The sequence below is a fragment of the Seriola dumerili genome, unplaced genomic scaffold (assembly GCF_002260705.1).
Source record: "Seriola dumerili isolate Sdu_G_001 unplaced genomic scaffold, Sdu_1.0 BDQW01000859.1, whole genome shotgun sequence".
In the NCBI taxonomy this organism is placed as follows: domain Eukaryota; kingdom Metazoa; phylum Chordata; class Actinopteri; order Carangiformes; family Carangidae; genus Seriola; species Seriola dumerili.
In genome coordinates this window covers 23,760-38,757 of record NW_019175114.1, presented here as the reverse complement: position 1 = coordinate 38,757, position 14,998 = coordinate 23,760, and the positions used below count along the sequence as shown (strand labels likewise).

Below are 14,998 nucleotides of genomic sequence, written 5' to 3'. Positions count from 1 at the left end.
TTTTTTTTAATTTTTCGCCTTACTATACTATGGACTTTTTTCAGACTTTTTTATACCTACTTATACTATGACTTGTTCACATTATTCGACCTTCTCATACTATGACTTTTTTTGAACTTTTTTTTGTCTTACTTTACTATACCTTTTTTTTCATTTTTATTGCCTCTAATTATTACTATGAGTTTTTTTCAACATTTTTTCGCCTTAGTATACTATAACGTTTTTTATGACTTTTTTATGCCTTACGTATAACTATGATTTTTTTTCTCGCTTTTTTTTGCCTTACTATACTATGACTTTTTTTTTACATTTTTATGCGCTTTATATGCTATGATCTTTGTTCCAATTTTTTTTCCTTACTTTATATGAACGTTTTTCTTTTTTATGACTTTTTTTGCCTTACTATTACTATGACTTTTTTGCCATACTATAACTATGACTTTTTTTTTGCCATACTATAAAATGGACTTTTTTTTGCCTTAACTGATACTATGACTTTTTTTTTTTTGCCTTACTATAAATGACTTTTTTTGCCTTACTATTACTATGACTCGTTACTGCTGGGACTGCTTCCACTACTATAAAATGACTTTTTTCTCGCGCGCCGTACTCTTACTATGACTATGACTTTTTTTGACTTTTTTTGCCTATGTAACCTGATACTATGACTTTTTTTGCCTTACTATACTATACTTTTTTTTGCCATACTAATAAATTACTTTTTTGCCTTACTATACTATGGACTTTTTTTCTGCCCATTACATAGCTAGGACTTTTTTTTTAACCTTTTTTTGTCCATACAATATACTATGACTTGTTTTTTTTTTACTTTTTTTGCCATAGTTACTATGACTTTTTGTGCTACACATTACTTACTATTGACTTTGTGTTGCCATTACTATACTCATGACTTTTTTTACTTTTTTGGCCCATACTTATGACTATGACTTTTTTTTTGTCTGTGAATGTTTTCTCATTCGTCCAGGCAATATGTTATCTCTCTCTCAAAATTAAATCCGAAGGGCAACTGGACTTGTGTTTGTCTGTGGAAGACCGTTTCGCCTCCTTACATACTATACTTTTTTTTTTTAACTTTTTTGCCATTACTAAACTATGACTTTTTTTATTAACTTTTTTTTGCCAATACACTTATACTATGACTGTTTTTCTGCCTTAAGAATACTATGAACCTTTTTTGGCCTTACTTATTACGTATGACTTTTTTTTGCCTTACTATACTATGACTTTTTTTTTTACTTTTTTTGCCTTACTATACTATGACTTTTTTTTTTAACTTTTTTGCCATACTATACTATGACTTTTTTTTTTTTTATTTTTTTTGCCTTACTATACTTTGACTTTTTTTGCCTTTATATACTGTGACTTTTTTTTTTTAACTTTTTTTGCCAATTCTATACTATGACTTTTTTTGCCCTTAAAATACTATGAATTTTGTTTGCCTTACTATACTATGATTTTTTTTGCCTTACTATCCTATGACTTTTTTGAACTTTTTGCCATACTATAACTATGACTTTTTTGACTTACTATCAACTGACTTTTTATTTTGTGCCATACTATAAAATGACTTTTTTTGCCTTACTAATAAACTATGGGACTTTTTTTTGCCTGACTATACTATGGGAGACTTTTTTTTTTTTAAACTTTTTTGCATATCTTATACTATGATTTTTTTGGCCTTACTATACTATGAACTATTTTTTGACTTTTTTTTTGCCATATTATTTTTATGAAACTTTTTTTTTTGCCTTACTATACTATTACTTTTTTTGCATACTATAAAAATCACTTTTTTTTGCCTTACTATACTATGACTTTTTTTTGCCATACTATAAAATGACTTTTTTTGCCTTACTATACTATGACTTTTTTTTTTAACTTTTTTGCCATACTATACTGACTTTTTTTTTTTTACTTTTTTTGCCATACTATACTATGATTTTTTTTGCCTTACTATACTATGACTTTTTTTGCTTTACTGTACTATGACTTTTTTTTGCCATACTATAAAATGACTTTTTTTGCCTTACTATACTATGACTTTTTTTTGCCTTACTATACTATGACTTTTTTTTTTTAACTTTTTTGCCTTACTATACTATGACTTTTTTTTTTTTTTACTTTTTTTGCCTTACTATACTATGCCTATTTTTTGACTTTTTTTTGCCATATTATTTTATGACTTTTTTTGCCTTACTATACTATTACTTTTTTTTTGCCATACTATACTATGACTTTTTTTTTTACTTTTTTTGCCTTACTATACTATGACTTTTTTTGCCTTACTATACTATGACTTTGTTTGCCATACTATACTTTGACTTTTTTTGCCTTACAATACTATGACTTTGTTTGCCTTACTATACTATGACTTTTTTTGCCTTACTATACTATGACTTTTTTTTTTAACTTTTTTGCCATACTATACTGACTTTTTTTTTTAACTTTTTTTGCCATACTATACTGATTTTTTTTTGCCTTACTATACTATGACTTTTTTGCCATACTATACTATGACTTTTTTTTTTTAAACTTTTTTGCCTTACTATACTTTGACAATTTTTAACTTTTCTTGCCATACTATACTATGACTTTTTTTGCCTTACTATACTATGACTTTTTTTTTTTAACTTTTTTGCCATACTATACTATGACTTTTTTTGCCTTACTATACTGACTTTTTTTTGCCATACTATACTATGACTTTTTTTGCCTTACTATACTATGACTTTTTTTTTTTTACTTTTTTTGCCTCACTATACTATGACTTTTTAATGACTTTTATGCCTTACTATATGACTTTTTTTTTTGCCATACTATACTATGAGTTCACATTTTTCGCCTTACTATACTATGACTTTTTTTCACATTTTTATGTCTTATTATAGTATGACATTTCTAAGCCCTATTATACTTTGCTATGAAGGTCCAGAGTAAAGTTGAAGATGGTATTAAAACTTGCAGATTCATTTGTGCAGTACGCTTACTTTGCTTCACATGGCATTCAGGGTTTGTGTAGCATGCTGGGAGAAAAACATCTGAGCTTTCATTCTCCCATGATCCTCTCCTCTTTTGTTTGTCTCGCTTATAACATCAGCTCTCATGTCAATTTACAAATGCCTTGCGCTCAGCACCACACTGCTCACTCAGTATGGGATTCAGGGTAGAAGAACTGCATTGTGGGTACAATGAGGAGGGCTGGAGTGGCAGGTTGAAATTTATTTTTGTGTGCTACTGATATTAGCCGACCCATCTCTCACTCTGCATGAGCACCAACGGGAAAGAGAGAGAGATGTCTCAGTCTGACTCAAACAACTAAAGTAAAATCTCTCCCAGATGAAAGGTTCAAGACATGTCCACTCATGTTCTTGTCCGTAACGTCAGTGCAAGTGAATGTATTCTGAATAATTGTAAATTAGACTCGAGACTCATTGGGTAATCAACAGAAATTGGTTACTTGAGCTCATACTGTAATATTTTTTTAAATTTCTGACCATTTATTGGAACAAATACCCCATCACACATGTAGTTACCAGACATTTGCAATGAGGGTGTACAAAAATAATTTATACATATGTCCAAATCCTAACCCACACCAAAATCATTGAACCTGAATTTAACTCAAATAATATCAGCTGTTCTCGTACAAACATAATCTGTAAATCAGTGCGTTCATTTTTCATGAATGACACATACATTATAAACAAGTAGTGAAGTATTGTGGGAACTCATAGTTCCCATCTCACCCTCATGAGTTGAATGCTGGATCATTTTTTTTTAAAGTGTGACCTTCACTTCTGACAATCAAGTCATTTTAAGGGAATCACTGTCATCAATAAAACACTGTTAGTCTTAATGGGCAGATTCCTCAGCCCGCCTCAACCCCACAGTGTACAATACCCACCTCTGTCTGTATCACATCTGACTGTGTTTGAATGGTTCTGTCTATGTTGGTCAGGTGGACATTCAGCGACAAGAACATTGACACTAACATCAAGTGTCTGATTTCATCCTGTCCTCTGACGGATGGATGTAAGGTACTGGTTTAACTGGTGGCTGTTAAATCTGTACACTGGGACAGGTGAGACGTGGAGTTGCCAATCACAAACGAGCATGTTCCCCGTCTGACAGGTTGTTTTTGCAGCTGGGAACAAACTGCATCATTGTACTAATTCAAAACTGATCTACAATCTGAAAGTGGAGTTATATTAAAAAAAAGTTTTGATGACACCTACAGATGATTTCAGTGTCTTTCCCTGAACGTTAAACCTGACCAGAAACAGAAGAACTTAAACTTAAACTTACAGCATTCACTCATGTAAGGAGTGTGACAAAGAACTGTGGGTTTGTGCGTGACGCTGTGTCTGCGCTGGTGCAGGTGGTGGTCAACGCTCTGATCGGGGCGATTCCCTCCATCATGAACGTGCTGCTGGTCTGTCTCATCTTCTGGCTCATCTTCAGCATCATGGGCGTGAACTTGTTCGCCGGGAAGTTCGGCCGCTGCATCAACCGCACGGGTCACATCTACGAGGCCTCCTTCATCAACAACAAGTCCGAGTGCGAGGCGCTCAACGACACCTCGCTCTTCTACTGGACCAAAGTCAAGGTCAACTTCGACAACGTGGGGGCCGGATACCTAGCTCTGCTGCAAGTGGTGAGTTGTTCTTTTTTCTTTTAAACATATTTAATCCGGCGTGTTAAAGGGAAAGTTTTAACAATCATCCCGACACATTTTGACCATCGAGTCCTGAAAGTCTTGTTTTCTTAAAATAGTATTTACAGTATTTTACTTTGTTCATTTCAACATCAACTTTAGGAATCAACATCATTTTGACCTGTGTCAGTCTGTCTTCTGTCTGATTGTGATTGTCTGACACAAAAGACCCAAACTCCTCGGTCTCTCTAAGCCTCAGTGCAGCTTTCTCTCGCACCACCACGTCTTCATCCTCCTGTCCATCAAACCTGGGAGACGGCAGCTTCAGCAGATCTCGGTGTAACTGTGTGAAACGAGCAGAACCTGTGTCAGAGAACAGATGAACAACAGTGTGAATCAGTCATCAGCGTTCAGAAGAGAGAAAAGAGCTCTGAGTGAAAACTCCTCTCCTGCAGGACGACTTCAAATCAAATTAAACCCGAGTGTCTCCTCCACAGACCGTAGGAGGATTGACTTTTCTGCTGCTCGCTCTCATCTTTTCTCTTCGTTCCGTCCATTTGCTGTCTTAGCCTTAATTTACCTCCCACACCTGTTCTTTATCACTCCCACTTTTGACTTTTCCACCTCTCTCTCTCTCTCTCTCTCTTTGTCTCCATTTGTCGCGTTGGCTTTAATTTCTTTCCACTTCCTTCTGTCTCTCACTGTCCGTCCTTCTGTCTCTGCCTCAGTGTCTCTGAACCCTCTTTAATCATTGGACTGTAAATATGAAACAATCAAACATGTAAATCTGATTAAACAAGATAAATCATAGAGAAGATCATTAAACATAATTACAGGATAAAACTGGAGGAATGTAAATGCATGAACGACTTTATATGAAAACACATTAACATTCATGTATTGGCTGCGTTTTAGACTGTAAGTGTCATAATGATTATTTACAGTTGGTCGGTGTTTAATAATAATAAATCTGAATAAAGTTTGTCCTTTTAGATAAAGAATGTATAAAGAGTTGTTATAAAATAATACTTAATAAAGTGTAACAGGTAAAGCAGCTTATTATCAAGGTCGCATTAAAACTGTAGAAGATAAAGTAACTTTATTTGATTGTTCTCTGTAACTGACGTCACTCGACTCATGTAGCGTTTGCTGTGTAATGACCACATGTGACCAGAGAGGCCGCTGTTCAGCAAACGCTACAGTCGCACTTTAAACAGCATCAAGTGCGTTAATGATTCTGGCGTTTAAACGACTAATTTTAGAGCGAAATTATTAAATTAAACTTTAATTAATGAATTTAGTGTTTTTCTGCAAAATGATATTTTAGCGGTTTTCATTTCGAAGCCTTTTATCTCCTATAAAGTGATAAAATAAACTTGAACTCTGAGATAAAGATATTAAAATGGTGGTGAGTCAAAACTTCTCCTCTGCCCTGTTTCTACCCTTTTTAATATCCTTCCACCACTTTTGAGTCTTGTGTTTCTCTGTGTTCATGAATTTCCCTCCCTCCCTTTTGTCTTTCAGCCCATTCTTTGTGTTCTGTCGTTTAATCTCCTTCTCCATTTCTTCCTTTGTTTCTCTCTCTGACCCTCCCTCTCTGTCTCTCCATCATCCGTTATTAAACACAACATGAACAAAGCCAATTACAGCCACTTTTCCTCTCCTGCCTCCTCTTCTTTACACATCTCTCCATCACCTCGCTTTCTTTACTTACAATCCGTCGTTGCCATCCTCCCTCTTTTCTCTCTCGGTCTCTACTTCGCTCTCTCTTTTCTTTCTCGCTCTCTGTCGCCCACCACGGGAGTCCTGAGAGCCTCCAATCAATCAGCGTCTGAGAGGCTTTTATTTTTAGAGCGACTCCAGCCAAGTGGGAGGGAAATGGAGAGATGGAGGGAGGGGGGGGGAGAAAAAGTACAAATGGTGTAAGAAAATTAAGGTTCGAATGGAAAGAAAGATACAGCAGTGAAAGGAGAGAGATGGAGGGATGGATTTAAGGGGAAAGAAGAGGGACGGAGGAGAGGTGGAGATGGAGATGAAGAGATAAAAGGAAGAAAGGGAAGAGATGAAGAAGAAAGGATGTACTGTGAAGGAAAGGAGAAAGAGGGATGGAGTTCAGCCTCAGGTTTCTTGATGTAAAGAGACGGAGAGAGGGAAAAAAAAAGGTAAAGAAGTTGTTGTTCTGCTACTTCAGCTGCTGAGAACTTAAGAGTTGTCAGACACCGGTCGCCTTGGCAACGAGTCGCTCAGCATCTCTCCGTGTTTGGCTGGTCGGCGCGGCAACGGTTGGCGGGGGCAACCCTTCCATTAGCATCTGGAAATAGCTCCACGCTGCAAGAAGTGAAGCAGAGAAGAGAGAGTCGTCAGAGCTCAGAGTCTGGATCTGGATCAAAGACGTCTTATCTACTACAGCTACAACCAGAGAGTCAATATTAACACTTCACCTGACTCACTCCTGAACAGATCTCAGGTCCTTCACTTACATCAAAGTTTCAGGACATTCGTAAAAATACTTCATTATAAGCAAAAGTCTGTTCAGTCCACCTTCAGTTAAAATACTGAACAAAACAAGAACATTCACTTCATTATCTCATGAAACAAAAAGTTAAGCAGCTGGAACTTCTTGAGAACATTTAACATTCCCATTGACCAACTGATCGATCGATCAATCGATCGATCAGGTTGTTTGTCTGTAAGTCTGTGAGTTGTTCAGACATCAGTCGAGTCTCCGCATCAGTTAAAAGTTTCAGGCTGAGCTCGTCGTCTTTTACAGTGTGCCCCCTCTCACTCACATCCGACAGACCATAATAATAACAGGTGGTAACCCGTGGCGACAAGCCGATTTCAGGTCTGAGTGACGGACGGCAGGCGCCCACTTCAGACCAAAGTACCCCCCCCCCCCCCCCACTGAGGAAGGAAGCCCATAAAAGGACTTGTTGATCTTTCATTGAGGAAAAACCCATCAGTGGTGTTTCCATGGAGCTCAGACTCTCTCTGCTAATTTCCTTCTAGAACAGGAACGCTGCTTCAAGATCCTTTTTGTTCAGTTATCCACTCAAGTGCAGGAAATGTGTCGGACGTCGTCGTGGTAACAAGGCTGCAGAGAAACTCAGATCACACCTGACACACAGGAACACAGCGGTAGAAATGCTGCAGGCAAAGATGAAGGATTATTTGAAAGGACGACAGCACATACGCTGTGTGGCCGAAAGTATGTGGACGCCCCAGTTCTCCTGCGTAGCGCTGAAATGTTATGCTGAATGCTACAGGTGTCCACATACTTTTGGCCACATTGTGTAAATTCCAGTCTCCCTTAGTGTTCAGGTTTTGAACCATCAAAACAAAGAACCTCAGTCTCTGAACATGATTTTAAATGTTCTTTCCTCTCACACCGTCACACTGTTTTTATCCCCGAGGAACAAGATCATACATCAGGCCGATGTTCACAATCCCTTATTTTTATTTATGATGTTTGCAAATCGCTGCTGTCCAATGAAAACCAATTAAATTATCAGAGAGTCTGAAGGTTTCAGGTTTCTTTCCTTAAATAAATTAATAAAAACGTCTTGATTGTTTGTTCTTGAAAAATAAGACGTAGTTTCACAGGGTTGTTGATTTTGGTGTGAAGCGTTAAAGTGATTTCTTTCCTTCTCCGACTGTTTCATTGTTTTCAGTGACGCTTAAGAAATAAAAAGGTTACGGAAAAGTTCAAATGAAAAACCTCTTTTCTCCAGTTTTCATCATCGTTGATCCTCAGGCTGATTTTGCAAACACTGCAGCAGATCGTACGGATCATTGTTGGTGCACTGTATTGTATAATTACAGGTTGTCACTTTTTAATTCTTTGTTTTGTTTTTCCAGGCGACATTTAAAGGCTGGATGGAGATCATGTACGCAGCCGTGGACTCCAGAGCTGTGAGTCAGAGAATATCCCCAATCTTATCTTTACATTTTCTACCACTGGATGAAATAAGATCCAGATGAGAGTAAAAGTAAAAAGACGCCGGTGAGACAACAGAAATAAAATTAGACCTTAAATAAAATGTTGTTAGATTAGATGAGGTCATTTAAGGTGAAATTCATTAAAAATAAAAATATTTAACTTGATTAAATTAAAATTAAAAGGTCAAATGAGATCCTGTCTAATTAAAAGACTAAAAGTGGGTTAAATGAAAAAAGTAAACCAAGTTTTTTTGTTTGTTTTTCAACTTTAAATTTAAGATTTGATAAAAAGGGATTAGAGAAACGAGAAGGAGGGCGACACAGTGATTTAAAGAAAACCAGTTTGAGCTTGTAACTGATTAAAATTAAAATTAAATCACTAAAACGACCGAATAAAGATGAGGTTAGATGAGTTATTAGAATAGATGAGAAAATAAGTGATTATTTGGTAAATAAGGGAAATAATAGGAAGTGTGTCTGTTCTTAATGACCTTGTTTCTCTCAGGTTGAGGAGCAGCCGATCAAGGAGATCAATCTATACATGTACCTCTACTTTGTCATCTTCATCATTTTCGGCTCCTTCTTCACCCTCAACCTCTTCATCGGCGTCATCATCGACAACTTCAACCAGCAGAAGAGAAAGATAAGTACCACGGCCGAGGCCGAGCGCTCCGTCACAGAAACACGCTTATTCAAAATGCAGGTCAAAGTGAGAAAGTTGAACACGTGTGAAAACAAACAGAACGTTGTTCAACAGTTCATCAACTTAAAAATAAAGAGTGAAAATAACAGAGACGTGTTTCTGTGTGTTGTTTACTTAGGAGGACAGGACATCTTCATGACGGAGGAACAGAAGAAATACTACAACGCCATGAAGAAACTGGGCTCCAAGAAACCTCAGAAGCCCATCCCCCGACCTCTGGTACACACACACACACACACACACACACACACACACACACACACACACACACACCCACACACACTCGTTTTAAAATTACATTTGTAAACCACCCACTGTTCACGTCTTATCCACGTTTCCTACTGAATCAACACAATTAATAACTGACTCAAGTCCAGACTGAGTTCAGCTGCTCGTCCCTCTTAAACCTCTCTTTTTAAATAACTCCACAAATCCAATTTTAACTACATGTTTTTCCATTTTAATTATTAATTATTATTAAGCTCATTCCCCAAAGGGCTTTACAGAGAGTTTAAAAGGACAATTCAATAATGAAACCAAATGAAACTGAACAATTGATTGAAAATGAAATGTAAAATAGTGAAAAGCTTATTGACTGAGGGGTAAACTAAATTAGAATAATACTAATGGATTGAAATATTTGATTGATGATGACAAGTTCAGCCATGTTGACGACCTCTGTAATTACAACACATAAGTGTTGAAGTTCTTTCCGTCTTTCTGTGTCAAATAAAAGTATTTAATAATAAACAATCACCTGTAACTGGCATGAACTAAGAAAAGGCTGATACTAAGTTTTCACTCAATAATGAATTCCAGTTGCTTCTACTTTGCTGGTTTTTTTTCAACTGTTAAGCTACTGTAAAGAAAACACATCACTTCCTGCCAATTTTCACATTAAGAGCCTACCAGCAAAGGGAGCGATTACAGTGTTTTAATGTGAAACACCTGAGCAGGAAGTGTTATGATTAAAAAAAGACAGCAAAAGTAGAAGAATTTAGAATTGATTAATGAATGAAAACTAGGTGCTGTGGTGTGTTATACAGTTATACACAGAGTTTTTTATTAGCATCAACATAAATCTGCATTTATTACTGACCAAAACGGAGGCCTCTTATTACATGAGGATAAACTAGAATTAAAATGTAGAAAATAAGGAAAGGTCCGCCTCTAATATGAGCATATTTCAAAATAAAGGCCAGAAACTTTTTGTGTAAAAGTGTGATAACTGTTGTTGCACAAATATAAATATAAATTAAAGTACAACAAACACAGAATAAATGTAAAATCATAAAAAATAAAAAACCTGTCTTCCTGTGCAGAACACGGTGCAGGGCTTCTTCTTCGACCTGGTTGGGAAACAGGCGTTCGACATCATCATCATGGTGCTGATCCTCTTCAACATGATCACCATGATGGTGGAGACGGACGAGCAGTCGCCTCAGATGGAGTACATCCTGAACAACGTCAACCTGGCCTTCATCATCGTCTTCACCGCCGAGTGCCTCATCAAGATCGTGGCGCTGCGGTGCTACTTCTTCACCGTCGGCTGGAACATCTTCGACTTCGTGGTCGTCATCCTCTCCATCGTCGGTGAGTTCATCTACGTTCCTGTGGGAAACACGAGGCGTTCAGGGACAAACGGAAACATCATTTTCAGCTGAAACAACATATTTCTGAGTCTGTTCGGTTGACTTTTGGAAAGAGTTCACCTCAAATTTAAGGGTTTAAAAATTAAATTGATAATACTGGTGAAATAAATAATACTATATAATAATATCTGATAATACACAGTATTATTATATATGTATAAGGATTAAAAGAACAGGAACATTTCACTTTTCACTGGTCTAATTTCTAAACTACCATATCTGTGACTTCCCTGCACTGCAGCTTGTTGGAACTTGTTGGTCGATAAAACAATATTGATTATATATATGTGTGTGATAGTTGAATATCAGTCGATGTATATGCCCTGTGTGTGTGTGTGTGTGTGTGTGTGTGTGTGTGTGTGTGTGTGTGTGTGTGTGAGAGAGTGTTTGAGTCATCGGCCGTGGCAGCAGGAAGCAATGTTCTGAAATGTCTGCCTGACCGTTATCTGTCAACAAAGTGACCATCCGAGTGGCCTTGATATTTACCCTGCACCAAGGTCCTCTGTGGTCATATACAGTACCACACACACACACACACACACACACACACACACACCACAACACGACACACACACACACACACACACACACACACACACACACACAGAGTCTAGAGTGGCAGCACAGACCAACCTAAACAGGTAATTTAGCGATCAGTGCTCATATTTCGTGTGCTGCTCCTCCTGTTAGCTTGACAAGATTGTGTGTGTGTATTTGTGTGTGTATTTGTGTGTGTAATTAAGTGTGTCTCTGTATGTGTGTGTCTGTGTGCGCTCAGACGAGCCTGCCTGGGGGAGGTGAAGGTAACAGCAGCAATCAGAGCTGCCAGAGGGCGGTCCCCAGAGACAAATCAAACATGATTGACCTGTTACATCAGCTGGTCCGTGTGTGTGTGTGTGTGTGTGTGTGTGTGTGTGTGTGTGTGTGTGTGAGACAGAGATGTTAGGATGGGGGGGGTTGAGTTGATGTATGATGTGATGGTGACTCCTTCTCAACTCCCCCCTGCTCATCCCTTCCATCACCTATAACTCAACACAGGGAGACGGATGAAAGATAGAAGTGTATATGTGTGTGTGGGGAGGGCTGGGGGGGGGGGGGGGGGGGGGGTGACAGGCCAGCTCCTCTTTGAGTTTATCACTCCAGGATAACAAGGAAAAGAGTGTTTGACTTGCTGTTAGAGAGGTAAAGACGGCTCAGCCCTCCAAAACCAATTACTCAAGTTGTAATCACAGCAGAGCTGCGACGTCCGGACTGAGAGCTTTAGATGATGTAACTCAAACAAAAGAAAATCCTGGTCAAGTAAAAGTGTTCAGCCAATCAATTTTAGATTTTATTCCTGAAAAATGCTGCAAATCATTTCTGCAGTGTAACGTCTCTGTCCTGCAGGACGAGCCGTGAAGATCCAGTTCTTATTAAAGATTATAGAGCTGAGAACAAAATGTAAATGTAAAGTGTTCCTGCTTTGACTAGTGACTAATAGCCAACACAAAAAAAAAAAACATTACTACAAATGTAACGTCAAGACAAACAGCAACCACGTAATGGCAATCAATAATCAAGAGCTGCTGTTTGTGGAAAACACAAATCACCCAATAGATTTACCCTTGGCCCAAAACATCAATCCGGCCGCCAGGGCCTCAAAACAAGACGCTGAAGTGATTTAAGGAGAAACGTTTCGTATATTAACACAAATGTATTAAATTAAAATCAGTTATAGCCTCAGATTTTTACAAATTTCAACTAGTATTTTATAAACATTTTGGGAATCAGAGGAAGAAGAAGGTGCAGAGGACAGACAGAAATCAGTCTGACGTTAGACCAGGAAGTGATGGACATGAACAGAGAGAGAGAGAGAGAGATCACCACCAGCAGCTCGTCTTTCCGTCTGCCTCAAAAAACACGTCTTTCTAAAGTGATGATGATGATGATGATGATGATGATGCACCAAACAACCAGAGGTGAAGACTGAGCTGAACTAGTAATACAACAGGACGCGGGACCCGGCCGGACTCAGGTACTGGGTGGGGAATCGAGGTGACCATCAGTCCATGCTGACGAGACACAGGCCCTGCTGTTTGAAATGTGAATCAGACTCTGATCTGTGCTGAGAGTTAATTGTAACCTTCATCTTTTTCTTTCCGTGTGTTTCTCAGGTATCGTGCTTGCCGACATCATCGAGAAGTACTTTGTGTCGCCGACCCTCTTCCGAGTGATCCGATTGGCTCGTATCGGACGTATTCTGCGTCTCATCAGAGGTGCCAAGGGCATCCGGACGTTACTGTTCGCCCTCATGATGTCCCTTCCTGCTCTCTTCAACATCGGGCTCCTCCTCTTCCTGGTCATGTTCATCTACGCCATCTTCGGCATGGCGAACTTCGCCTACGTGAAGCGGCAGTCGGGGATCGACGACATGTTTAACTTTGAGACGTTTGGGAACAGCATGATCTGCTTGTTCCAGATCACCACCTCCGCCGGGTGGGACAGTCTGCTCAGCCCCATCCTCAACAACTCCCCCGAGGAGTGCAATCCCAACATCCCCCACACCGGCACCACGGTCAAGGGGAACTGCGGGAACCCGTCGGTGGGCATCACCTTCTTCGTCACTTACATCATCATCTCCTTCCTCATTGTGGTGAACATGTACATCGCCATCATCCTGGAGAACTTCAGCGTGGCCACGGAGGAGAGCACCGAGCCGCTGAGCGAGGACGACTTCGAGATGTTCTACGAGGTTTGGGAGAAGTTCGACCCGGAGGCCACGCAGTTCATCGAGTACGCCAAGCTGTCCGACTTTGCCGACTCGCTGTCGGAGCCGCTGCGCATCGCCAAGCCAAACAAGATCAAGCTGATCTCCATGGACTTGCCCATGGTCAGCGGGGATAAGATCCACTGCCTGGACATCCTCTTTGCCTTCACCAAGCGAGTCCTGGGCGAGTCGGGCGAGATGGACGCCCTGAAGCAGCAGATGGAGGAGAAGTTCATGATGGCCAACCCGTCCAAGATCTCCTACGAGCCGATCACGACAACCCTGAGGCGCAAACAGGAAGAGGTCTCCGCCACGGTGATCCAGAGGTGCTACCGCAGACACTTGGTGAGGCGGCAGATGAAGGCCGCCTCCTACTTGTATCGCCAGATCACCACGCCTCGACATGCAGGGGAAGATGGCGAGGAAGGTGGTGAGGCCATGTTCAGGGAAGAAGCACCTGAGAAAGAAGGACTGATCGCCGCCATGATGAGGGAAAACTACGGCTCAAGTTTGTTAGGGATGGAGCGCTCTGAGACAATTTCCTCCACCTCGTCTCCACCGTCTTACGACAGCGTGACGCGAGCCACCTCCGAAATCTTTCATCCGCTCGCTGTCAACACAGAAACAGTCGTCGTTGACACTACGGGCAGCGAACAATCGCCATCAGCGGTCGACCCCGACAGACAAAAGGAAACGGTACCATAGCGGGAACCGAAAAAGCAAAAAATTTAACAAATGAGGATTTTTCTCGTTTTGGGTTAAGCCTGTTTGTTCTTTTGTTTACTGAATGTACCATAGCTGAGGAGGCACCAGGCGGAAGCTATGAGCGAGAAACTGCAGGAGCCGTCGAGTGAAAGAGCAAACAGAGTGGAATATTTACTACCTTTAATGCTATTTCCTGTTCCCTGTGGAGATCCCTGGACTCAAGTTTCTTAAAGGGAAGCAGAAAAACTGCAGAGACAGAGAGGGAAACCCCGTCTGTCGAGTCGACTCTGCCTTTGTTGGAGTAAAAAGACAGAAGCGTAGAGAATCCCATCCACTAAAGCCGAGAGTTCGGGACACTGACTGACCTTAGACCTCAGCTACGGGGGCTCACAGGGGTCAGAACAATTATATCACAGATGTATCCATCATTTATTGGCCTGGGGGGGTTTGTGCCTTCCCACAGATGATCAATATTCTCAGAGTACGCCCTGCTGTAAGAGTGATGGTATTCCCGGCGGTGTTTGTCGGCGCGTTAGCGGTCGACGACTTCCTGACTGACTGAGACCCGAGAGAGGAGG

At 39.9% G+C, this 14,998-nt stretch overlaps 1 protein-coding gene across 1 annotated transcript in view; it reads left to right on the top strand.

Annotated features, from left to right (window-relative positions):
- The window catches only part of LOC111237388 (sodium channel protein type 4 subunit alpha-like), a 129,243-nt gene extending 114,577 nt beyond the window's left edge, over positions 1–14,666 (top strand). Inside the window, exons 27-32 of the mRNA XM_022766469.1 lie at positions 4,400–4,675; positions 8,534–8,587; positions 9,120–9,257; positions 9,432–9,536; positions 10,640–10,910; positions 13,123–14,666. Coding sequence (XP_022622190.1) covers positions 4,400–4,675; positions 8,534–8,587; positions 9,120–9,257; positions 9,432–9,536; positions 10,640–10,910; positions 13,123–14,420 — 2,142 coding nt within the window. The 3' untranslated portion in view covers positions 14,421–14,666. The remainder of the gene's footprint in view (positions 1–4,399; positions 4,676–8,533; positions 8,588–9,119; positions 9,258–9,431; positions 9,537–10,639; positions 10,911–13,122) is intronic.
- Positions 14,667–14,998: the final 332 nt, after the last annotated feature.